The sequence below is a fragment of the Mobula birostris genome, chromosome 13 (assembly GCF_030028105.1).
Source record: "Mobula birostris isolate sMobBir1 chromosome 13, sMobBir1.hap1, whole genome shotgun sequence".
NCBI classification, from domain to species: domain Eukaryota; kingdom Metazoa; phylum Chordata; class Chondrichthyes; order Myliobatiformes; family Myliobatidae; genus Mobula; species Mobula birostris.
In genome coordinates, this window is record NC_092382.1 from 24,319,968 (window position 1) to 24,346,688 (window position 26,721).

Consider the following 26,721-nt stretch of genomic DNA (forward strand, 5'->3'; position numbering starts at 1 on the left):
ATGTATTATGCACCACCACGTGGAATAAAACCTCAGATCATGTGTACACAAATGTGGCTGATGCTTGCAAACTCACTACCCTCCCCCACCTGGGAAAGTCCGACCGTCTTTCATTGTTTCTGCTTCCCAAGTATAGCCCGGTCACTAAACGTGTGAAACCCACAATGAAGACTATTAAGATCTGGCTGGAGGATGCTGACTCTGCTCTTCAGCACCAATTCCAGCACACAGACTGGAGCACGTTTGCTGCCCATACCATCACAGACTCTCAGATTAACATTGATTTATAAACCAACTCTGTCCTTGAGCACATCAACAAGTGTGTAGATAGAGAGACATCACTAAAACAAATAAAAGTTTTCCCCAGTCAGAAACCATGGATGAACAGAGAGGTTCACCTCCTGCTCAAAGCCAGAGATTCAGCCTTCAGGTCTGGAGACCAGGAGGCTTACAGCTCAGCCAGGGCCAACCTGAGGAGGGGAATCTCTCAGGCTAAACACATTTACAAACAGAGAATCGAGGAGCATTTCAACTCCTCTGACCCCCAGCCCATGTGGCATAGCATACAGGTCATTACAGACTTCAAACCTCCTAGTACTGTGCCCCCTTCCAGCTCTGCTACCCTCCCTGATGAGCTCAATTACTTCTACGCTCGCTTTGATCGAGGGAACAAGGAGGTCACCCTCAAAGCGGATCTCCCACCTGGTGAACTGTCTCTCTCACTTTCCACCTCCGATGTTTGTGGACCCTGAGCAGGGTGAATGTATGGAAGGCAGCTGGTCCGGATGCAATACCTGGCCGTGTGGTCAGAGTCTGTGCAGGACAGTTGGCCGGGGTCTTCACAGACATTTTTAATCTGTCCCTGGCCCAGGGTGTTGTCCCCCACAAGCTTCAAGATCACCACCATCGTGCCAGTGCCGAAGCATTCCACTGCCACGAGCCTGAATGATTTCCGCCCAGTTGCACTCACCCCCATCATTGCAAAGTGCTTTGAGAGACTGGTTCTGTCACATCTGAAATCCTGTCTGCCCACTATCCTGGACCCCCATCAATCTGCCTATCGCACCAACATGTCAACAGAGGACACCATCTCCACGGCACTTCACTCTGCCCTGACCCACCTGGACAGCCCCAACTCTTACGTCAGAATGCTGTTCATTGACTTTAGTTCGGCATTCAATTCTGTAAGCCCCTTCAAGCTGATCACCAAACTTCGCCAGCTTGCTATCAGCTCATCCATCTACAATTGGACCTTGGACTTTCTGACTAACAGACCCCAATCAGTTAGATAACCTCTCCTCCTCCACTCTCACCCTGAACACCGGCGTGCCTCAAGGCTGTGTGCTGAGCCCTCTTCTGTACTCCCTCTTCACCTATGACTGCGTTCCTGTACATGGTTCTAACTCCATAATCAAGTTCGCAGAGGCCACCATGGTGGTTGGCCAGATCAGAGGGGATGACGAGACAGCCTACAGGGATGAGGTCCAGCACTTGGCTGCGTGGTGTGCCAACAATGATCTGGCCTTTAACACCCAGAAGACCAAGATCATTGTGGACTTCAGGCATGCTAGGAGCCACACTCCCAATCTACATCAACGGAACTGTAGTGGATCGTGTATCAAGCTTCAAATTCCTTGGTGTCCACATTTTCGAGGATCTCACCTGGTCCCTGAACTCCTCCATCTTGATCAAAAAGGCGCAACAGCGTCTTTACTTCCTGCGGAGCATCAATAAAGCTCACCTCTGTCCCAGGATATGACAGACTTTTACCACTGTACCATTGAGAGCATACTCACCAACTGCATCTCAGTGTTAAACCATAGAAACCACAGAAAGTACAGCACAGAAACAGGCCCTTTGGCCCCTCTTGGCTGTGCCAAACCATTTTCTGCCTAGTCCCACTGACCTGCGCACGGACCATATCCCTCCATACACCTCCCATCCATGTATCTGTCCAATTTATTCATAAATGTTAAAAAAAGAACCCACATTTACCACCTCGTCCGGCAGCTCATTCCATACACCCACCAATCTCTGTGTGAAGAAGCCCCCCCTAATGTTCCCTTTAAACTTTCACCCCTCACCCTTAACCCATGTCCTCTGGTTTTTTTCTTCCCTTGCCTCAGTGGAAAAAGCCTGCTTGCATTCACTCTATCTTATACCCATCATAATTTTATATACCTCTATCAAATCTCCCCTCATTCTTCTACGCTCCAGGGAATAAAGTCCTAACCTATTCAACCTTTCTCTGTAACTGAGTTTCTCAAGTCCCGACTACATCCTTGTAAACCTTCTCTGCACTCTTTCAACCTTATTTATATCCTTCCTGTAATTTGGTGACCAAAACTGAACACAATACTCCAGATTCAGCCTCACCAATGCCTTATACAATCTCATCATAACATTCCAGTTCTTATACTCAATACTTTGATTAATAGGCCAATGTACCAAAAGCTCTCTTTACGACCCTATCTACCTGTGACGACACTTTTAGGGAATTTTGTATCTGTATTCCCAGATCCCTCTGTTCCACTGCACTCCTCAGTGCCTTACCATTAACCCTGTATGTTCTACGTTGGTTTGTCCTTCCAACATGCAATACCTCACACTTGTCAGTATTAAACTCCATCTGCCATTTTTCAGTCCATTTTTCCAGCTGGTCCAAGTCCCTCTGCAGGCTCTGAAAACCTTCCTCACTGTCTATTACACCTCCAGTCTTTGTATCATCAGCAAACTTGCTGATCCAATTTACCACATTATCATCCAGATCATTGATATAGATGACAAATAACAATGGACCCAGCACTGATCCCTGTGGCACACCAGTAGTCACAGGCCTCCACTCAGAGAAGCAACTCTCTACCACCACTCTCTGGCTTCTTCCATCGAGCCAATGTCTAATCCAATTTACCACCTCTCCATGTATACCTAGTGACTGAATTTTCCTAACTAACCTCCCATGCGGGACCTTGTCAAAGGCCTTACTGAAGTTCATGTAGACAATATCCACTGCCTTCCCTTCATCCACTTTCCTGGTAACCTCCTCGAAAAACTCCAACAGATTGGTCAAACATGACTTACCATGCACAAAGCCATGTTGACTCTCCCTAATAAGCCCCTGTCTATCCAAATGCTTGTAGATTCTGTCTCTTAGTACTCCCTCCAATAACTTACCTACTACTGACGTTAAACTCACCGGCCTATAATTTCCCGGATAACTTTTCGATCCTTTTTTAAACAACGGAACAACATGAGCCACTCTCCAATCCTCCAGCACCTCACCTGCAGACAGCGACATTTTAAATATTTCTGCCAGGGCCCCCGCAATTTCAACACTAGTCTCCTTCAAGGTCCGAGGGAACACCCTGTCAGGTCCTGGGGATTTATCCACTTTAATTTTCCTCAAGACAGCAAGCACCTCCTCCTTTTCAATCTGTACAGTTTCCATGGTCTCACTACTTGATTCCCTCAATTCCATAGATTTCATGCCAGTTTCCTTAGTAAATACAGACGCAAAAAACCTATTTAAGATCTCCCCCATTTCCTTTGGTTCCGCACAAAGCCAACCACTCTGATCTTCAAGAGGACCAATTTTATCCCTTACAATCCTTTTGCTCTTAATATACTTGTAAAAGCTCTTTGGATTATCCTTCACTTTGACTGCCAAGGCAATCTCATGTCTCCTTTTAGCCCTCCTGATTTCTTTCTTAAGTATTTTCTTGCACTTCTTATACTCCTCAAGCACCTGATTTACCCCCTGTTTCCTATACATTTCATACAACTCCTTCTTCTTCTTTATCAGAGTTGCAATATCCCTTGAGAACCAAGGTTCCTTATTCCTATTCAATTTGCCTTTAATCCTGACAGGAACAGACAAACTCTGCACTCTCAAAATTTCCCCTTTGAAGGCGTCCCACCTACCAATCACATCTTTGCCAGAGAACAACCTGTCCCAATCCACACTTTTTAGATCCTTTCTCATTTCTTCAAATTTGGCCTTCATTCAGTTCAGAACCTCAACCCTAGGACCAGATCTATTCTTGTCCATGATCAAATTGAAACTAATGGTGTTATGATCACTGGAACCAAAGTGCTCCCCTACACAGACTTCTGTCACTTGCCGTAATTCGTTTCCTAACAGGAGATCCAATATTGCATCCCCTCTAGTTGGTCCCTCTATATATTGATTTAGAAAACTTTCCTGAACACATTTTACAAACTCTAAACCATCTAGACCCCTAACAGTATGGGAGTCCCAATCAATGTATGGAAAATTAAAATCCCCTACCACCACAACTTTATGTTTCCTGCAGTTGCCTGCTATCTCTCTGCAGATTTGCTCTTCCAAGTCTCGTTGACTATTGGGTGGTCAGTAATACAATCCCACTAATGTGGCTATACCTTTCCTGTTTCTCAGCTCCACCCATAAGGACTCAGTAGACAAGCCCTCTAATTTGTCCTGCCTGGGCACTGCTGTAATATTTTCCCTAACAAGCAATGCTACTCCCCCACCTTTCATTCCTCTGCCTCGATCAGATTTGAAATATCGGAACCCTGGAATATTAAGCTGCCAGTCCTGCCCCTCCTGCAGCCAAGTTTCACTAATTGCTACAACGACATAATTCCACGTGTCAATCCACGCCCTCAACTTATCCGCCTTCCCCACAATACTCCTAGCATTGAAATATATACACCTCAGAAGATTTTTACCACCACTCACAACCTTTATATCAGCAGATTTGCTTAAACTTTCAACATCATTTATTTTCACCCCAGCCACACTGTCAGCTCTGGCACTCTGGTTCCCACCCCCCTGCAAATCTAGTTTAAAGCCTCCCCAATAGCACTAACAAACCTCCCTGAAAGGATATTGGTCCCCCTGTGGTTCAAGTGTAACCCGTCTCTCTTGTACAGGTCCCACCTGCCCCAGAAGAGGTCCCAATGATCCTGAAATCTGAAACCCTGCCCCCTACACCAGTTCCTCAGCCACTTGTTCCTCCTCCAGAGCATCCTATTCCTACCCTCACTGGCACCTAGCACAGGTAGCAATCCTGAGATGTATGGCAATTGTCCCGTTTCGGACTACAAAGCACTCCACTGTGTGGTGAAAACTGCCCAGCGGATTATCAGCACCTAATTGTCCACCATTGAGAACATCTACCATAAACACTGCCTGGGAAGGGCGAAACGCATTATCAAGGATGCATCTCACCCTAACCATGGACTTTTTACTCTCCTCCCATCTGCTAGGCACTACAGGAGCCTCCGCTCCCGCACCAGCAGGCACAGGAAGAGCTTCTTCCCTGAGGCTGTGATGCTGCTGAACCTCACATCACAGCACGAAGCAGTATTGCATCCGTATTGTACTGTCTCCGTACTTTTATATTTGTGTGCTGTAGTACTTACTTTTTATTCTCAGTTATTTTGTAAATAACACTATTCTTTGCATTTCTGGTCAGATGCTAACTGCATTTCATTGGCTTTGTATCTGTACTTGGCACACTGACAATAAAGTTGAATCTAATCTAATCTAAAAAAACAAAGGAGCTGATTGTGGACGACAGGAGGAATGGAGACAGGCTCACCCCTATTGGCATCAGTGGATCTGGGGTTGAGACGGTGAACAGCTTCAAGATCCTTGGCATAAACATCACCGAGGATCTCACATGGTCTGTACATACCGGCTGTGTTGTGAAAAGAGCACACAGCACCTTGCTCACCTCAGACGGCTGAAGAAGCTTGGGATGGGGTCCCAAATCCTAAGAACTTTGTACAGGAACACAATTGAGAGCATCCTGACTGGCTGCATCACTGCCTGGTATGGGAACTGTACTTCCCTTAATCGCAGGAACCTGCAGAGAGTGGTGCGGACAGCCCAGCACATCTGTAGATGTGAACTTCCCACTATTCAGGACATTTACAGAGACAGGGGGGTAAAAAGGGCCCAAAGGATATTGGGGACCCAATTCACCACAACCACAAACTGTTCCTGCTGCTACCATCCAGGAAACGGTACAACAGCAAAAGGACCAACAGGCTCCGGGACATCATCTTCCACCAGGCCATCAGACTGATTAATTCATGCTGATACAATTGCATTTCTATGTTATATTGACTGCCGTATGTACAAACTATTTATTATAAACAACTATAAATTACACATTGCACATTCAGACGGAGATGTAAAGATTTCTACTCCTCACGTACAGGAAGGATGTATGTAATAAAGTCAATTCAATTCAATTCACCCTCCCCACTATCTGTTCTGTCATTCTGGTTCCCATTTCCCCCTACAACTTATTTTAACCACATCACCCTCTCTCCCCACACTAGCACTAGCGAGCCTCACCACTGGGATATTAGTCCCCTCTTGTTCTGTTCCCCTCACTAACAAATCCCCTATCACCCCTTTGACTTTCCTCTGCCAGGTAATCCCCCCAACAGTTTCTAAAGTGGATCCACCTGTTGTTGTGTGGGATGGACACAAGATTACTCTGCGATGGCGATTTAACCTCATTCCCCTTCCTGACTCTCACCCAGTTTCTTGTGTCCTACACCTTGGGTGTAACTCACCTCTCTTCATGTCATATCTATGACTTTAGATAGAGAGGTATTCATTTTAACAGCCAGCAAATCACTGTCAGTAAGAACTTTGATCTCCTCTGGGCTCGATCGACTTCATCTGCACTCTCACACAACCTATGTAGCAGGCCTGTAACGGGGAATGAAGTATTTTCTCACCAGAGCTTTTGCACATTGTCCATATCTGATTTGCTTGCTAAATGACGCTTTAAAAAGTCAGATTTCAAACTATCACTCCACTTCCTCCCACTTTCAAATTCTCCAGCAACTTTTGCATCACCACAATACACACAGGTAACACCAGTTTCTGTATTGTACATAAATATTTCCCCTGAACCCTCCCCCAGGTGACTGACGGTGGTGAACTCAGTGATGGCAATGCCAATGAATATGAAGGGAAGGGCAGTAGTCTGTCTCATTGGAGTCTGGCACATTTGTGATGTGAAAGCTACTTGTTGCCCAGGGCAAAGGTGTTTGATATCATTATGTACCCAGAGAGAGTGGGACAAAACATGTTCTCACGGGTAGAAAAGTCCAGAACAAGAGGGGGTGGAACAAGCAACAGACACAAAATGCTGGGGGAACTCAGCAGGCCAGGCAGCATCTATGGAAAAGAGTACTAATGCTGAGTTCCTCCAGCAATTTGTGTGCGTTGCTCGGATTTCCAGCATCTGCAGATTTTCTCTGGTTTGTGACTGGAGGCAGAACAAAGGTGATTTTCACAACAGCTGATGTAAAAGATTTTGTTCCCTTTCTCCGAGTTCCCGATCCTTGCATTTAGACAGCTGGAGCTCAGCTCTGTCTGAGAGACCCATCGGTTCCCATTCCCTCATCAGCCGGAAGCTCCCCGGGGCCCGTGTACGGATGGTGGGGCTGAGAGAGAGGGAAGAGAGCAGGACTGTCCCGGGATTGCGGGTCACGGAGTCCGGAGTCACAGCAACTACCCGAAGTCGGTGTTGGAAACGCCGCCCGGTGAGACCCCCAACCCGGAGATCCCTTCTTACCTCAACCGATCATCCGGGGCCTTTTGTGCCCCGCGCGCTGATGAGCTCGAGCTTGGTCGGTTTAACGGCTGGGCTACTAATCACGTGACCAGACCCTCCCCCACCGCTGTCAACAGAGGAGTCACGCGATGCGCTGTTCCCATTGGTCCGAAGTGATGTCAATCACTACTTCCAGCCAATAGCAGAGGCGGACCAGCCGAGAGGGCGTTACCCCCGCTGACACCGTCTCCCGAACTTTCCGTCACGGCGGGACAACCGTCAAAGTAAATGTCCGCTTTCTGATTTATTTCCATTTCCCTCCGAGGGAAGTTGGGGCGTTTGTGAAGCGTCTCCTGCGGCCGGAGTCTGATGTGTCGCTGAGAGGTAGGAGGAGACCGCTCGGCCCGTCGGTTTGATGCCGGTTCCCCGGGGAGGGAGAGGATGAAGACGGTGAGAGAGGGGGCGGACAGGATGTTTGTCCCGGTGGGGACAGGAGGGGCTCATCTGTGGAAATGTCTGAGCCCACGGTGGTGGCGATTCACCACATTGGGGGGCAAACACCGGCAGACTGTTGCCCTGCAAGCGGGGCCGATGGTCCGGGCAAAGTGACAATTATTTGTGTTTTGTTGAGACTGTACCGGGAATATGGTGTAAAATCCCGCTCCCCACACTAACACGGGTCACACAGACCAAAGAACAAACTGCCGGAGGAACTCAGTGGGTCGGGCAGCATCTGTGGAGGGAAATGGACCGTCAACATTTCGGGCCGAGACCCTCCCTCTGGACTGAGAGTGGACGGGAAATAGTCCGAGAAAAGAGGTGAGGGGTGGGGATGGGGCAAGAGCTGGGGAGTGAGAGGTGGATCCAGGTGAGGGGGAGGTGGGAAGGTGGAAATAGTGACGGGGGTGGGAGGTGAGTGGTTGGGGCAACACGGGGCTGCAGGAGATGGAAATTAATTCCATAGAGGATTAACAAAGAGGTTAGAGAGTATTTGTTATAGAGAGTGCAATGAAGATTCACCAGACTAATCCCTGGAGTGGTGGGGTCATCATATGAAGAAAGATCAAATGAGATAACCCTTTCATTTGGAGAATTGAGGACTGAGAGGTGAACACATTGAAATTCACAACATCATTACTGGCTGAACCAGGGATCCCAGTCTCTGAAAAAGGGGGTGGACTGTCCGGGACTGAGATGAGGGGAAATGTCTCCACTCTGAGGGTGGTGAATGTCTGTAAATCCCCACCACAGAGGGTGGTGAAGACTCAGTGATCGTCCTCACATAAAACAGAGGCTGGTAGATGTGTGGAGACCGGAGGGATCGAGGAAATGAGGATCGGGCAGAAACATGTGGCTGAGATGGGAGAGCAGCCACCATTCTGTTGATGGTTAGAGGGGCTGAATGGCCACTTCCTGCTGTTTCTCACTTGATGTTTCAGTGTTCCTGTCCAGTGAGGCAGGAGGAATGTGAATAGAAATTAGAAACATAGAAAAACTACAGCAGAACATAGGACCTTCAGCCACAATGCTGTGCCGAATATATCCTTACCTCAGAAATTACCTAGGGTTACCCATAGCCCCCTATTTTTCTAACTTCCATGTCCAGGAGACTCTTCAAAGTCCCTATCATATCCGTCTCCACCACCATCGTTGGCAGCCCATTCCACACACTCACCACTCTCTGTGCAAAAAAAAAACTTACCCCTGACATCTCCTCTGCACCTACTCCTCAGAACCTTAAACCTGTGTCCTCTTGTGGCAAATATTTCAGCCCTGGTAAAAAGCCTCTGACTATCCACAAGATCAATGCCTCTCATCATCTTATACACCTCTATCAGGTCACCGCTCATCCTCTGTCACTCCAAGGAGAAAAGGCCATGTTCACTCAACCTATTCTCATAAGGCATGCTCCCCAATCCAGGCAACATCCTTGTAAATCTCCTCTGCACCCTTTCTACGGTTTCCACGTCCTTCCTGTAGTGAGGCGAACAGAACTGAGCACAGTACTCCAAGTGGGGTTGACCAGGGTCCTATTTAGCTGTAACGCTACCTCTCAGCTCCTAAACTCAATCCCAGGGTTGATTTAGGCCAATGCACCGTACCGCCTTCTTAACCACAGAGTCAACCTGCGTAGCAGCTTTGAGTGACTTATGGACTCGGACCACAAGATGCCTCTGATCCTCCACACTGCCAAGAGTCTTACCATTAATACTATATTCTGCCATCATATTTGACCTACCAAAGTGAGCCACTGATCTGGGTTGAATTCCATCTTCTACTTGTCAGCCCAGTTTTGCATCCTATCAATGTCCGCTGTAGCCTCTGACAGCCCTCCACACTATCCGCAACACCTCCAACCTTTGTGTCATCAGCAAATTTACTAACCCATCCCTCTACTTCCTCATCCAGGTCATTTATAAAAATCACCAAGAGTAGGGGTCCCAGAACAGATCCCTGAGGCACACCACTGGTCACTGAGCTCCATGCAGAATATGACCTGTCTACAAGCACTCTTTGCCTTCTGTGGGCAAGCCAGATCTGGATCCAGAAAGCAATCTCCCCTTGGATCCCAGGCCTCCTTACTTTCTCAATAAGCCTTGCATGGTGTACCTTATCAAATCAAATGTTCTTCTGATGTTCGCCTTAAACTAGACTGGTGTTTAATATTGTGGATCTGTAAAAGATAAATCAGTTCTGTTTCAAATCTCATGTCACAGATACTTACTGTCTCTGCCACACTCACTCTGTACACTAGAGAGGCCACTCAATCCGTCTGCTCCCTGCCCATGTTTCTGTTCCATATCAGTATTTTACAGTCTAGCCCTGTTGTTCACTTCACCTCTCACTCTCCCCATGATGACAGGTTGCAACTCGTCACTACTCTGCAGGAGAAGAGATTTCCCTTGAACTTCATAGAATCAGAAATCTAGAGCAGATTACAGGCCCCTCAGCTCACAATGTTGTGCCAATCATGTAACCTACTCCAGAAACTGCCTGGAATTTCCTGACCGCATTGCCCTCTATTTTCCTAAGCTCCATATACCTGTCTATTGGTAATCATTTTCCAATGTCTATAGATTCAGGATCAGTTCCTGTGGATTGGAGGGTAGCTAATGTTATCCCACTTTTGAAGAAAGGAGGGAGAGAGAAAACAGGCAATTATAGACCAGTTAGTCTGACAACAGTGGTGGGGAAGATGCTGGAATCAAGTATAAAAGATGTAATAGCAGCACATTTGGATAGCAGCGGCAGGATAGGTCCCAGTCAGCATGGATTTACGATGGGGAAATCATGCTTGACTAATCTTCTGGAATTTTTTGAGAACATAACTATGAAAATGGATATGGGAAAGCCAGTGGATGTAGTGTACCTGGACTTTCAGAAAGCCTTTGATAAAGTCCCACATAGGAGGTTAGTGTGCAAAATTAGAGCAAATGGTATTGGGGGTAGGGTACTGACATGGATAGAAAATTGGTTAGTAGACAGGAAACAAACAGTAGCGATTAATGGCAGAATGGCAGGCGATGACCAGTGGGGTACCGCAGGGTTCAGTGCTGGGACCACAGCTGTTTACAATATATATTAATGATTTGGATGAAGGGATTAAAACATCAAGTTTTCTGATGACACAAAGCTGGGTGACAGTGTGAAATGTGAGCAGGACGTATGAGAATGCAGGGTGACTTGGACAGGCTGGGTGAGTGGGCGGATGCATAGCAGATGCAGTTTAATGTGGATAAATGTGAGGTTATCCACTTTGCTGGCAAGAACAGGAAGGCAGATTACGATCTAAATGGTGTCAAGTTAGGAAAAGGGGAAGTACAACGAGATCTAGGTGTTCTTGTACATCAGTCACTGAAAGCAAGCATGCAGGTACAGCAGACAGTGAAGCAAGCTAATGGCATGCTGGCCTTCATAACAAGAGGAATTGAGTATTAGAGCAAAGAAGTCCTTCTGCAGTTGTACAGGGCCCTAGTGAGACCACACCTGGAGTAGTGTGTGCAATTTTGGTCTCCAAATTTGAGGAAGGACATTCATGCTATTGAGGGAGTGCAGCGTAGGTTCACAAGATTAATTCCCGGGATGGCGGGACTGTCATATGTTGAAAGATTTGAGCGATTGGGCTTGTATACTCTGGAATTTAGAGGGATGAGAGGGGATCTTATTAAAACATAAGATTATTAAGGGATTGGACACGCTGGAGGCAGGAAGCATGTTCCCACTGATGGGTGAGTCCAGAACCAGAGGCCACAGTTTAAGAATAAGGGGTAGGCCATTTAGAACGGAGTTGAGGAAAAACTTTTTCACCCAGAGAGTGGTGGATATATGGAATGTTCTGCCCCAGAAGGCTGTGGAGGCCAAGTCTCTGGATGCTCTCAAGAAAGAGATGGATAGAGTTCTTAAAGATAGAGGAATCAAAGGTTATGGGGAGAAGGCAGGAACTGGATACTGATTGTGGGCGATCAGCCATGATCACAGTGAAAGGTGGTTCTGACTCTAAGGGCTGAATGGCCTACTCCTGCACCTATTGTCGATTGTCCAAGTGTCTTAAAAGACCCTATTGTATCCACGTCTACCGATGTCTCTGGCTGTGCATTCCACACACCCACCACTCTTTGACATCTCCTGTGCGCCTGGGTCCAAGCACCTTAAAACTATGCCCCTCGTGTTAGGCATTTCAGCCCTGGGAAAAAGCCTCTGGCTATTCACACGACCAATATCTCTCATCATCTTATACACCTGCATGATTTTCTCCAGGCTGAATAAGACGATGAGCTCCCTGTGTATTTGAAGTTCTTCAGTGCTGTGAAATAATTTAGCTAAACTCCTTCTTCGCTGCTCTTTTCAACGTTTTCGGTCATTTTCACTCATTTCAAAGGACTGTGCCTCAGACAGCTGGGTTGTTGCAATGCGCCTCTAAAGTCTGACAGCAGACTAGCGAATGATTCTTCGATGGAGCAGATTCAGAAACCAATGAGATGCCGGCCTGAGTCAGGGCTTTGAGGCTCCAGAGAGCGATGGGGTCTAGAGTTTATGGGGAGGAGGAGGAATCTGACCAGCAGGATGTGCCTATAAATCAAAGATGAGAAACATTTAGAAACATTGATTGAAAAAAAAAGTGGGTTCTGCAAAATACTGGAATAAATCAGCAGATCAGGCAACGAATGTGGAGAGGAATAAATAGACAACATTCAGGCCGAACCCCTTCAGCATGCCCAGGCTGTGTACTCCTCTGCTTAGTCGCTGCCTGAACTGCAAAGTTCCTCCAGCATTTTGTGTGTGTATGTCTCTGTATTTCCAGCAACTGCAGAATCTCTTGTGTTTTATATCTACATCTGTAAGAGGATTGTACTTTGGCATTAGATACACATTGATATTGAGTATATTGTTTATGGGAGCCACTTTCTGCGTTAAAACAGCTGCTGAATTTTCTACACACACAAAAAAAAGCTATGGACGTGGAACTGGTGCTTGCAGAAACTTTTAATGGCACCGTGATTACCAATAAAGCCCTGCGATATAAAGTTCGCCGTCGCCGAAGCACCGATCAAATGCGCAAGCGTCAGGGCTGTTCCGTTGCCGAATATCACGCATGCGCGCAGTACACGCTAAGCTTAAGGAGATCGGCTGTAGGGAGACTGTTGCGGGGTGGGGAGAAGGGAGGTTGGTGGGGTTTCAACACCGACTTCGGGACAGTTGCTGTGAGCTCCGGACTCCGTGACCCGAAATCCTGGGACAGTCCTGCTCTCTTCCCTCTCTCTCAGCCCCACCATCCGTACACGGGCTCCGGGGAGCTTCCGGCTGAGAGGGAATGGGAACCGATGGATCTCTCAGACAGAGCTGAGCTCCAGCTGTCTAAATGCAAGGATTGGGAACTCGGAGAAAGGGAACAAAATCTTTTACATCAGCTGTTGTGAAAATCACCTTCATTCTGCCTCCAATCACAACCAAGAGAAAATCTGCAGAGAGGGCACAGTTTTAAGGTGCTTGGAAGTAGGTACGAAGGAGATGTCAGGGGTGTTGTGTTCTTTATACGTACCGTGGGTTACTAATAACAAACCATATTCTGCAGAATTGAACTTCTACTTAACAGCAGCAAAACCACGTCTTACACTGCCATGCTTCTCTATCATTCTTCATTTCTGCTCATGTTAGTAACTCTGTCCAGTCACGTCATGACACGTGATATCACCACAAGGGGTAAGTTTTTTTACACAGAGTGGTGAGTGCGTGGAATGGGCTGCGGCAGCTGTGATGAAGCCGGATACAATAGGGTCTTTTAAGAGGATCCTGGATAGGTACATGGCACGTAGAAAAATACAGGGCTATGGGGAACTCTAGGGAATTTCTGAAGTAAGTAATGTCTGGCACAGCATTGTGGGCCAAAGGGCCTGTATTGTGTTGTATAAATGGGGAAGTCACTTACCCATGACCTCTGGTTGTCGTCCCACCCAACATCAGTGGAAAAAGCTGCTTGCATTTACCCTATCTATACCCTCATAATTATGCCTACTTCCAACAAAGCCTTTTTTTAGGTGAATATGATGATGAGGGGCATTGATCATGTGGATAGCCAGAGGCTTTTCCCAGGGCTGAAATGGCTAACACGAGGGGCATAGTTTTAAGCTGCTTGGAAATAGATACCGAGGGGATGTCAGGGGTAAGTTTTTTTTACACAGAGAGTGGTGGGTGTGTGGAATGCACTGCCAGCAGTGGTGGCCGAGGCAGATAAAATAGGGTCTTTTAACAGCCTCTTAGATAGGTACATGGTGCTTAGAAACATAGAGGTCTATGTGCTAGGGAAATTCCAGGCAGTTTCTAGAGTAAGTTTCATGGTTGGAACAACATTGTGGGCTGAATGGCCTGGAATATGCTGTAGATTTCTATGTTCTATGTTGAACAGTGAAATAACTTTGGCTATCCTACAATCCTCTGATAACTCTCCCATTACTAAGGATGATTTAATTATCTCTGCTGGGGCCCCGACGATTTCTGCACTTGCCTCCCATGGGGACCGAGGGCGCACCTTGTCATGCCCTGGAGATTTATCCACCCTCTTCTTTAATCTGTACAGGGTCCACGATTTTAATGCTGCTTTTCCACACTCTCATTGACACTGTGTCCATCTGAGTAAATAGAAATGAAAAAAATATTTAAGATCTCCCCCATCTGCTTTGGTTCCAGCCATGGATTGCCATTCCGGTCTTCCAGAGGACCAACTTTGTGCCTTGCAATCCTTTTGCTTTTAATCTATCTCCAGAATCCCTGAGGATTATCCTTCATCTTTTCTGCGAGGGGAATCTCATGCCGCCTTTTAGCCCTCCTGATTTATTTCTTATACTCCATTTCAACCTGCCTGCCTATCCCTGTTATGCAACTCCATTTTGTGCTTCATCAGGGTCTCAATATCTCTTGAAATCTAAGGTTCCCTACAGTTTCTATCTTTACCTTTTATTCTGACAAGCACATACCCGCTTTGTACTTTCAAAATTTCGCTTTGAAGGCCTCAATTTACCAAGCACACCTTTGCCATAAAGCAGCCTGTCCCAGGCCACAGTTGCCAGATCCTAGTGTCATAATTCCAGGTGTTGATCCATGCCCTGAACACATCCGCCTTTCCTACGCTGCTCCTTGTATTGAAATATACAGGGCTCAGCATATTCACTGCACCATGCTCAACTTTTTCATTCCTGACTTTGTCTGAGGACTGAACAACAACTGTCTCCGCAAACCCTGCACTATCTGTTCTGTTATTCAGGCTCCCATTCCCCCTGCAACTTCAGTTTGACCCTCCCCCACCACCACCTCCCATAGCAGCTCTATCACCCCTTTGGCTTTCATCTCCCAGATCAATAAAAAGGAGGTGCATACCTGGTACAGGCAGATTGGAACAAATGGGGTACTTGTGAGATACAGGAAATTCAAGTGAACACTTATGAAAGACAAAGAAGGCATGAGGTTACCCCAGCAGGCAAGATGAAGGAGAATCCTCATGGATTCTGCAGATATGTTAAGAGTGAAAAGATTGCAAGGGAAAAAATTAATCCTCTGCAAGATCAGAATGGTAATCCATATGAGGAGACAAAATAGATGTGGGAGATATTTTTTGCTCAGGAGATGAACGCAGAGTCTATAGAAGTGAGGCAAAGCAGCATCAAATTCCTAGACCCTGTACAGATTACAGAGGTGGAATATGGGAGGTGGATCAAGAAGGTTCAGTCACTCAGCACTCAAGATGAGATAGTAAATTGGATGAGACACTGTCTTTGGGAGAAGCCAGTGTGTGGTAGCAGATGGCTGCCTCTTGACCGCATCCTGTGACTAGCGGTGTGCCACAGGGATCAGTGCTGTATCTGTTATTGTTTGTCATCTATATCAGTAATCTGGATGATAGGGTGGTTAACTGGATCAGAAAATTTGTAGCTGACACCAAGATTGGTGGTGTAGTCGTCAGCGAGGAAGAGTATCATGGTTTGCAGTATGATCTGGACCAGCTGGGAAAATGGTTTGGGAAATGGAAAATGTAATTTAATGCAGACAAGTGTGAGGTGTTGCACTTTGGTATGACCTACCAAGGGAGGTCTTTCACAGTGACTGGTCAGGCATGGAGGAGTATTGTAGTAAGAAAGGGTCCTGGGAATACAAGTCTTTAATTCACTGAAAGTGGTATCACAGTTAGATAGAGACAGAAAGAAAGATTTCAGCCCATTGGCCTTCATGAACTAGAGTACTGACAACAATAGACGGATGTTATGTTGACTTGTAGAAGGCACTGGTGAAGCCTAATTTGGAGTATTGTGTGCGGTTTTGGTTACCAACCTACAGGAAAGATGTGAAAGAGGTTCAGAGAAAATTCACAAGGATGTTGCCAGGTCTGTAGGACTTGAGTTATAAGGAAAGATCGAACAGGTCAGGACTTTATTCCTTGGAACATAAAAGATTGAGGGGAGATTTGATTGGGGTATACCACTATTATGAGGGACATAGATAGGGATTTTACCACTGAGATGGTGTGGGACTACAACCAGAGGCCATGGGTTAAGGGGGAAAGGTAAAACGTTAAGGGGAACATGAGGGGAAACTTCTTCACACCGACGATCATCCGGGTGTGGAATGAGCAAAGAGCACAAGTGGTGCATGCAAGCACGATTTCAACATTTAAGAGGTTTGAGTAGGTGCCTGGATGGTAGGGGTATGGGAGTGGGCAGTTTAAATAGTTCAGCACAAACCAGATGGCCCAAGAACCTGAAATAATACAAAAATTCACTTTAAGTCCTTTTCACAGCTGTGCAGACCAACCATTCATCTCAGCAGGAATTTTTTTATATGGCGTTAACACTGTGGCACTTTAAGTTAATCATACGTAAAAGAAAATCCCAAATGCATGTCAAGGAAGACTATTTGTGTGATACTGTTTCAGTTACTGTGGGGCCAGGCACCCATGCTGCTCAGCAGGAGCAGGGAATAATACCAATGGAGAGAGTCAGACTGAGCCAAGTCACAGATTGGAGATGGCAGAAATGCTCCATTCTTATAGAGACAGGAAGAGCATCAGGGAATTGATGGCCATTCCAGATACCAGCACTGTGCCCATGCAGAAGATGATTTCTCTGTCCATCTTGGGTTGAATCTCACTGTTACAGTGTGATACCAGATCAAACCTTGGCAACTCAAGTAATCTCATCTGAAATGTTGTCCTACACACACTAATGGATTTTGTTATTCTTTTTACAGATTAAAAATGAGAAGGAATTTGTCCCCAGGAATCTCAAACACGACTCGCCAGTTTTGCTGTCTCTGTCTAGACATTTAAGAAAAGGAGCAAGGGATTCAATCAGCCATCCTTCCTGCTCAGAAGGTGGGGAGGGATTCACTCGTTCATTTGACCAATTGGTACACCCATTATTTTACACAGGGGAGAGGCCGATCACGTGCTCGGACAGTGGGAATGGATTTACTCGGTCATCACAACTGAAGTTACATCAGCAAGTTCACACTGGACAAGGCCATTCATCTATTCTGTGTGTGAGGAAGGATTCAGTCGGTCTTCCCACCTGTCGACACACCAGCATCTGCTGAATTTGTGGGAAGGGATTCACTCAGTCATCTGACACAATGGCTCACCAGCGTGTTTACACTGGCGAGCGGCCGTTCACCTGCTCAGACTGTGGGAAGGAATTCACTGAGTCATCCAACCTAATGGCACATCAGCGAGTTCACACTGGGGAGAAGCCGTTCACGTGCTCAGTCTGTGGGAAGAGATTCACTTGGTTATCCACACTACAGAGTCATCAGCGAGTTCACACTGGGGAGAAGCCATTCACCTGCTCAGTCTGTGGGAAGAGATTCACTGATTCATCCAACCTACAGAGACATCAGCGAGTTCACACTGGGGAGAAGCCGTTCACCTGCTCAGTCTGTGGGAAGAGATTCACTGATTCATCCACCGTACAGAGTCATCAGCGAGTTCACACTGGGGAGAAGCCGTTCACCTGTTCAGAATGTGGGAAGGGATTCACTCAGTTATCCAAACTACAGATTCATCAGCGAGTTCACACTGGGGAGAAGCCATTCACCTGCTCAGAATGTGGGAAGGGATTCACTCAGTTATCCGCCCTGCAGAGACATCAGCGAGTTCACACTGGGGAGAAGCCGTTCACCTGCTCAGTCTGTGGGAAGAGATTCACTGATTCATCCAACCTACAGAGACACCAATTAGTTCACACAGGGGAGAAGCCGTTCACCTGCTCAGTCTGTGGGAAGAGATTCACTGATTCATCCACCCTACAGAGTCATCAGCGAGTTCACACTGGGGAGAAGCCATTCACCTGCTCAGAATGTGGGAAGGGATTCACTCAGTTATCCAAACTACAGATTCATCAGCGAGTTCACACTGGGGAGAAGCCATTCACCTGCTCAGAATGTGGGAAGGGATTCACTCAGTTATCCGCCCTGCAGAGACATCAGCGAGTTCACACTGGGGAGAAGCCGTTCACCTGCTCAGTCTGTGGGAAGAGATTCACTGATTCATCCACCCTACAGAGTCATCAGCGAGTTCACACTGGGGAGAAGCCATTCACCTGCTCAGAATGTGGGAATGTATTCACTCGGTCATCCCAACTACTGGCACACCAGTCAGTTCACACTGGGGAGTGGCCGTTTACCTGCTCAGAATGTGGGAAAGGATTCACTCAATCGTCCACCCTACTGACACATCTGCGAGTTCACACTGGGGAAAAACCGTTCACCTGCTCAGTCTGTGGGAAGAGATTCACTCAGTCATCCAACCTACAGAGACATCAGCGAGTTCACACTGGGGAGAAGCCATTCACCAGCTCAGAACGTGGGAAAGGATTCATTCAGTCATCCAAGCTACTGGCACACCAGTCAGTTCACAATGGGGAGTGGCCGTTGTTATGAATCCCTAGATTTCGTTTCCTGTGGACTGTCATTTTGAGAGAGAGAGAGAGAGAGGGAGAGAGATTAAGAATGGAAATCAGTCTGACTTGCAGCTTGTTTACATCACTCACAGCTTGTTTAGTTTTAACCGAGGACACAGACACTCAGAGTCAGACTGAGATGAAGGAGGAAAAATGGAAGGATCAAAACAAGGGAACTGGTGGCCAAGGGTCACTGTAGAGAACTTTCCTATGCCCACAAGGGTGGGTTAATTATCGATTCAGCGAACATCAAATGTGAGGTTGTCACCTCATTTGATCCATACGAGTGGATCTGATTTGGGGTATCCTGTGAAGACCACTTATGTGTTAACCCTTGCCTGGGTGTGGTGTGGGAATTCACTTGAAGACGATACCCCTTGTGACAAGTCACTTTCGGTGATAATTTGTATGTGGATTTGGAACGACGATGGATAAAATCTACAGCGACTGTTCTTTCGTTTTACCACTGTGGAATTCGACAGAATTGCCTTCTCTTGACATTTACCCTGCACTACAAATATCTCTCTCTCATCACCTATTCTGTGGTTGAACTGAACTTTCATAGTTCACCATCTCAAGACTCCAAGCCTTGTTTCCCCTGAGCTCAATAGTTTGGGAGTTATATTTACACACAAGTACACATAACACTGTTAACTTTTGTTTATCTTGCTAATTACTATATTGTTAGTAGATACGAATAAAGGTAGTGGATGTAACATCAAAAACAGACTCTAAGGGTAGTCTATTGCGTCTGGCTCATTTCTAAAGCGTTACGGTTCATAACAAAATTTGGGCTTGCATCCGGGATATGAACAGATTTGAGGGCGTATTGATTAATTATCGATTTCATTGGAGAAATCCCTTTTGATTTATTTGTGTGTGGAAAATCAGCAGGAATGGATGTTGATAGATTTCTGGAAGCACCAGCCTCTGAGGCGTTAGAGGACACCAGAAGGATTGAGTTGTTGAGTATTGCTAAAAGGTTAAAACTTGCTAAGGTGAAATCGACAATGAGGAGGTCACAGATGCAGAGGATAATAGCTGAACATTATGTATCTGAGGGTGTGTTTAAAGTGGAGGAGTTGGAGGTGTTTCCTGGAAGTAAACCAAGTGAGCTTAGGCTCCCGTACAAGTTAGAAAAATTAAAGATGGAGGCTGTGGAAAGGCAGAGGCAGGTTGAGGCTGGACAGGCAGGAAAACAGCCATTACTATTCTGCCATCATCCATGCTAGTGTCCCTTTGCAATCAACTTTGGTGAGCTCTTCTCCCATGCCTTCGTAGTTCCCCTCACTCCACTAATAATGATGCATCTTCTTGTACCTTTCCCCTCTCAAAGTGCAGAGTGAATTCTAACATGTTATGATCACCAAGTCCACGTTTCCTTTACCATAAGCTTCGTAATCAAACCTGGTTCATTACACAACACCCAATCCAAAATTAACTTTTCCCTAATGGGCACAATTACAAGCTGTTCAAAAAGGCATCTCATTGGTATTTTCCAAATTCCCTCTCTTGAGATCAAACACCAACCTGATTTTCATAATCAACCTCCACCCATCCCACTCATGGACTGTTTGTCCCACTCCCATCTGGGTAGACTACGCAGCATCCTCACCAGGACTACCAGCCTCTGGGACAGCTACTTTCCCCAAGCAGTAAGGCTGATAAATATCTCTACCCACCAACCCACCCTTCCACACCACCAAACACCTCGACTTTATCATTTCCTGTCTGTCATCTTATATGCAGGCATACTTTTATTTATTATTTTATCATTTATTATTATATTGTAATTTGTCCTCTACTGTGCCTATTTTCTTGTTTATTATTTATTGTAGTGCCCTGCACTGTTTTGTGCACCTCATGCAGTCCTGTGTAGGTCTGTAGTCAAGTGTAGTTTTTGTGTTATTTTACGTAGTCTAGTGTAGCTTTGCGTTGTGTCACTTAGCCTAGTGTAGTTTTGTGTTGTTTCATGTAGCACCATGGTCCTGGAGGTATGTTGTTTTTACTGTGCACAGCAGTTTATGATCGAAATCACAATAAAAAGTGACTTGACTTGACTATACCGAGCGTCACTTTATGGACATACAATCAATCCGTGCACAGTTTACAAGCTGTGGATATATGTTTTTACTATTGTGTTTTTGTGCTGCATTGAAGCCGGAGTAATAATTATTTTGATCCCATTCATATTTGTCTGCTGGAAATGGAATTAAACTACCTTGAATCTTGAACAAACATTTCAGCAGACTGCAGCGTCACATTTCTGTCTCTCAGTGTTCCTGCGGCAGAGCGTCACCCGGTGACAATGGAGTCCACAAATCAGGGGCTCCTGTTATTGTGGCAAATCACCACCAAGTGGCAGTGTTGTCCACAAGAGGGAGAGGTTTGCAGTGATATGGAGGGGTGTAGGGGGCTGGAAGCCAACTCTGCAAGTGGGTGAAGTGCCAGACCTGCCCCAAACCACCCTCCCCACCACCAGTCAGGGCCCCAAACAGTCCTTCCACATGAGGCAACTTTTCAACATCATCACTGTTGGGGTCATCTCCTGTTTCCAGTTTTCCAGGTGTGGCCTCCTCGACATTAGTGAGACCCGATGTAGTCTCTGCATTCTGCACTCTGTCCCAATGGGATTCTGCAGATATTGGAGATGCAAAGTCACATACACAAAATGTTGGAGGAAGTCAGGAGGTCAGGTAGCTTCTACAGAGGGGGATAAATCAAAACAGAGATTTCCTGCTGAGACCCTTCATCAGGACTGGAAGTGGGGAGAAGCCGGAATAAGATGGTGCAGGGAGTGGAAAGAGTCCAAGCTGGTAGATAATAGGTGAAGTCAGGTAAGAGTGAAGGTGAGTGGGTGGGGGAGGTGGGAGATGAAGTGAGACGCTGTGAGGTGGAAGCTGGAAAATGCAAAGGGCTGAAAAGAAGGAATCTGATAGGATCAGAGAGCGGACCATGGGGAGAAAAGGAAGTAAAAGCGGAACCAGAGGGAGACGATCCGCAGTGAAGAGAGAAGTTGGGAGACAGAATGGAGGAGACGGGCGTGTAGATTGATGAAAGGAAAAGGTGGAGGTGGAAGTTAAAGATATCGATGTTCATGCCATCGAGTTGTAAACTACCCAGATGTAGTATGTGTTGTTGCTCCTTTAACCTGAGAGTGGACTCATCGTGTTAGTGAAACCGGAAGGGAGAGTGGATTAATAACTTTCCCCTGCGATCCCTATTAAATCGATCCTCTCTCACCTTAAAGTGGTGCCCACTGGTTGTTGATTCCACAAAAGTGGGGAAAAAGGGAAAAAAAACCATCGAAAACCTACATCACAATACAGGCACTTTGGCCCACAAAGTTGTGCCGAGCATGTCCCTACCTAAGAAATTACTAGGCTTACCCATAGCTCTCTATTTTTCTAAGATCCATGTACCTATCCAAAGGTCTCTTAAAATACCATATCGTGTCTGCTTCCACCACCGTTGCCGGCAGCACATTCCACACACTCACCAATCTTTGCGTTAAAAAAAAACTTACCCCTGACATCTCCTCTGTACCTACTCCCCAGCACCTTAAACCTGTGCCCTCTTGTAGCAGCCATTTCAGCCCTGGGAAAAAAACCTCTGACTATCCACACGATCAATACCTCTCATCAACTTATACACCTCTATCAGGTCACCTCTCATCCTCCGTCGCTCCAAGGAGAAAAGGCCGAGTTCACTCATCTGCTCACGTTCCCCATTTCTGTACCCTCAGGGTTTGGAACACCTGCATCATGTCAGCCTCAATCTCCTGCACTTCAAGGTGTGAAGTCCCAACCTGCCCAGCCTCTCTCCAGAACTCAGTCCCTCGAGTACCGGCAACATTCTCATAAATCTCCTCCGCACTTATTCCTGCTTGATGTCCTCTCTCCTACAGCAGAATGACCAAAACTGGATACAATAATCCAGGCACGGATACCGTAACAATACCCTAACCCTAATGCAACCTCACTAGCCTCTTCTTCAGAACATGAGCCACGAGATATGAGACAGAGGCTGCTCAGCCAATCGAGTCTGTTCCACCATTCCTTTGTGTCCAATTGATTATCTCTCTCAACCCCATTCTCCTGCCTTCTCCCCTTAATCCGTGAACATCCATTGAAAACACACTCAGTGACTTGGCCTCTGCTCCATCTGTGGCAATGAATTCCAAAGATTTACCACTCCCTGACTACAGAAATTCCTCCTCATCTCTGCTGTCAGTGGATGCTCTATACATTGAGGCCGTGGCCTCTGGTCCCAGACCCACACAGCGTAGGGTGCATCTTCTTCATAGCCACTCTGTCCAGGCCTTTCAATATTTGATAGGTTTCAATGAGATCCCCTGTCTTTCTTCTGGACCAGTGAGTACAGGGTCAAAGCCGTCTAACGCTCCTCATACGTTAACCCTGTCATTCCTGGAATCATTCTTGTGAACCTTCTCCGGACGCGCTCCAATACGAGCACATCTTTTTCTCAGATAAGGGGTCGGAAACTGGTCACAATACACCAACAGCAATCTGACCGATGTGTTATAAAGCTACAGTGTCACATCCTTGCTCTTATATGCTAACATTACCGTTTTCATCCTTAATCAACTCAATCTGCAAGCAAACCTTCAGGGGCTCCTGCTCACGGACTCCCAAGTACCTATTTCTGATTTTTGTATTTTCTCCCATTTATTTTTTTTCTCTCTGTCTTTATTCTTTCTACCAATTGTACATGACCGTACACTTGCATACACTGTATTTCATCTGCTACTTCATTGTCTGTTCTCCAAACCTATCAAAGTCCTTCTGCAGACTCCGGCTCTGCTCTAAACTACCTGTCCCGTACCTATCTTTGTATCAACTGCAAAGTTCATCACCAAGGTATCAATTCTGTCATCCATATCATTCAGATTTAATATGAAAACATGTGGTCTCAATACTGCCCCCTACGGAACACCATTAGTTACTGACAGCAAAACAGAATTGCCCACATTATTCTGACTCTTTCTCCCGTCAGTCAGCCAATCTTCAACCCATACAAGTATCTTTCCTGTAATTCCATGAGCTGTGATCTTGTTAAGCAGCCTCACATTTATTCCACATCTGACTTGAGCTTCTCCTTCTCTAATGTCAGGGTGAATTTGATCATATTTAGTCACTTGCCCCTAAGGGTTCTTTGAACGTAAGTGACCTAATTAATTCCAGTTCATTACAACACCCAATCCAGAATAGCTGATCCCCAAGTGGGCTCAACCACGAGCTGCTCTAAAAAAGCATCTTGTAGGCATTCTAGGAATTCCTCCTCTTGAGAACAACACACTTAATTTTCCTTATCACCTGCATGACAATCCTCCATGACTATTGTAACATTGCCCTTTTGGCACGCATTTTTAATCTCCCATTGTCATTTGTGGACCACATACTTACAACTGATTGGAGGTCTCTATACAATTCCCATCAGGGATCTTTGTTTTCACATTTGCTGTTCCTTAATTCTACCCACAGATTCTACACCTTCCAACCCAATGCCACCTCTTTCTAATGATTTTAATTAATATTTTACCAACAGAGCCACACAACCCCACTATTAGATTGTTCTTTCAACAAACATACAAGTATCTGGGAAACAAGAGGACCTGCAGATGCTAGGAATCTAGAGAACTACACACAAAGTGCTGGAGGAGCTCAGCATGTCAGGCAGCATCTATGGATGGGAATCAACATTTCGGGCCAAGACCCTTCATCGGGACTCTTGATACCCACCTATCTGGAATATCAACAAGCAAAGAAAATAAAAAGTAGTGTGAAATAGGGAAAACCTTTGTCAAAATTTAGTTCAAGGCTTAAAAAAAACCTGCCAAACAGAGATCAATTGTTAACAAATACAACAAAGGCAATAAACACTTTCATCAATACCGACATTGACTTTTTTTTAAAATAAAAATATCTTGGTCCCATTTCAATCAGCAAAATTTACAAAGATAACTAAGAACTGAAATGATAACTTTAGAAAAGGCTATTTACACTCAAACCCACTTAGATTGGACAGAATGAGGAAGAGAAATAACACACATGAAAAAGAAATCACACAACAGTCAGATACAACTTGAAAGTAAATATTTTCATCAAAAATGAACACAATTCAGCACTCCAGGTGTGTATATGCAATTGTGATAAGTAATACAGACCAGAAACTTAAATGAGAGGCCAACTCAGAAAAATGAATAATCACTATGGAAGAAAACATTAACCAGTGGAATGAGTACGACCCTCCATGGGAGACATCCCAACGATCTGAGCAGATGAGATGTTGACAAGGAAGCATCGAGCACCTGACTGAGAGTTGGAGACCTCTTCCCAGAAACAGAGGGGTTCCTTGCAGAAATACGGGACAAGGTGGGTAACAAAAGGAAACAAACAAATGAAAATATATGAAATACAAACCAACAATGCAGCAAGTGCAGAAAATGCCAAGAGAAACCAGACACCATCCAACACATTCCAGGATCCTGCAGCAGTTTAACTCAATCTGATTACTTACACAGGTACAATCAAGTGGCAAATATCATTCACCAAAATCTTACTTCAAAATATAATCTCATGAATGACCACCATAATTTCATTGAGGCACCATAGATTCACGCCTGATTCAGTTTCAGAGTCAAAATCTTACAAATTATATAATAATCACTACATTACTACTAACAGGACAATCAATAACCATCCAGATATAATATTACAGGATAAACAAGCAGGAACAACTCCCTCAATAGATAAAACCATTCCAAACACACATGTTCCTCGACCAGTGGAGCACCTCACCACAGGCATTGTTTGTATCATCAGTCAGACAATGGAAAGATTTTCTCTGTCAATCAGCTTCCAAATGTTGCCACTCTGTCATTCGTTGCCACATCCCGCTGCTGATTCCCTTCTCCTCATCATACATTCTTATACCGACCATCGTCCAGAGCCCCAAACTCTGCCCTGTGCGGACCAACCTCTGGTTTCTGACCCTGAGTCCATTGAACATCCAACTAATGGTTTCCCATTCTGCTTTCAGTCTTTAGAGGAGAGTAGTGTTTTCAACAACACTGTAGAAGCAGCGAAAATGGCCCATAATGTGGAAATGAGCCCTGAATAAGGAGATTAACTCCCAATGTCATTCTTTCTCAGTCCAGAGATTTGAGGGGTGAAGAACATCTCAGACAGAACTGCAGTCAGCTCAACTTCTTCAGTCTGCAGAAAATTCAAGGGAAACCTCTTCACCCACACAGTGGTGACTGGGGCCCATCCCACAGGGAGAGTGAGAGATGAACAACAGGGGAGGATTCAAAAGGGCTGTCGTGGAACTGAATCACTGGCTGGGTCCAGCAGGCCTGAGTACACTGGTTGTGTTATAAACACGCTAAGTACCAAAGACAGAGTTTAAAATAGAACTGATTAATTTGTCACAGATGCAGAATGTTAAACTCCAGTCCCATTAAAGGTGAATATGTAGCAGAAGAAACTCCTCCCATGCCCAGTGACCAGGGTGCAGACTGGGTGTGGTGAGCAGCAGCAATAATTGCAGAGTTCAGCACCGACAGTCACTCTCGAAATTGCATTCAGCAACAGTGATGGACAAATATCCAGCATGCAGCTTATTGAAACTTTCTCCCCAGTGTGAACCTGGCAGTATGTCACAAGTGTAACATGCTGTAAGGTTTCACTGCT

At 45.7% G+C, this 26,721-nt stretch overlaps 3 protein-coding genes across 4 annotated transcripts in view; 1 reads left to right on the forward strand and 2 right to left on the reverse strand.

Moving 5' to 3' along the window:
- The window catches only part of LOC140208596 (uncharacterized), a 587,054-nt gene that overhangs the window by 514,434 nt on the left and 45,899 nt on the right, over positions 1-26,721 (reverse strand). The window lies entirely within an intron of this gene.
- LOC140207854 (uncharacterized) overlaps positions 1-26,721 on the forward strand; it is a 144,865-nt gene that overhangs the window by 30,100 nt on the left and 88,044 nt on the right. Inside the window, 1 exon segment of the mRNA XM_072276404.1 lies at positions 17,754-18,788. Coding sequence (XP_072132505.1) covers positions 17,754-18,788 — 1,035 coding nt within the window.
- LOC140208591 (uncharacterized) overlaps positions 1-26,721 on the reverse strand; it is a 51,924-nt gene that overhangs the window by 14,273 nt on the left and 10,930 nt on the right. The window contains exon 1 of one of the 2 annotated variants that reach the window (XM_072277369.1): positions 7,587-7,638. The exons of the other annotated variant lie outside the window; for it this stretch is intronic. The gene's annotated coding sequence lies outside the window, so the exon portion shown is untranslated. Of the gene's footprint in view, positions 1-7,586; positions 7,639-26,721 lie in introns of those variants that run through there. 2 annotated transcript variants of the gene reach the window in all.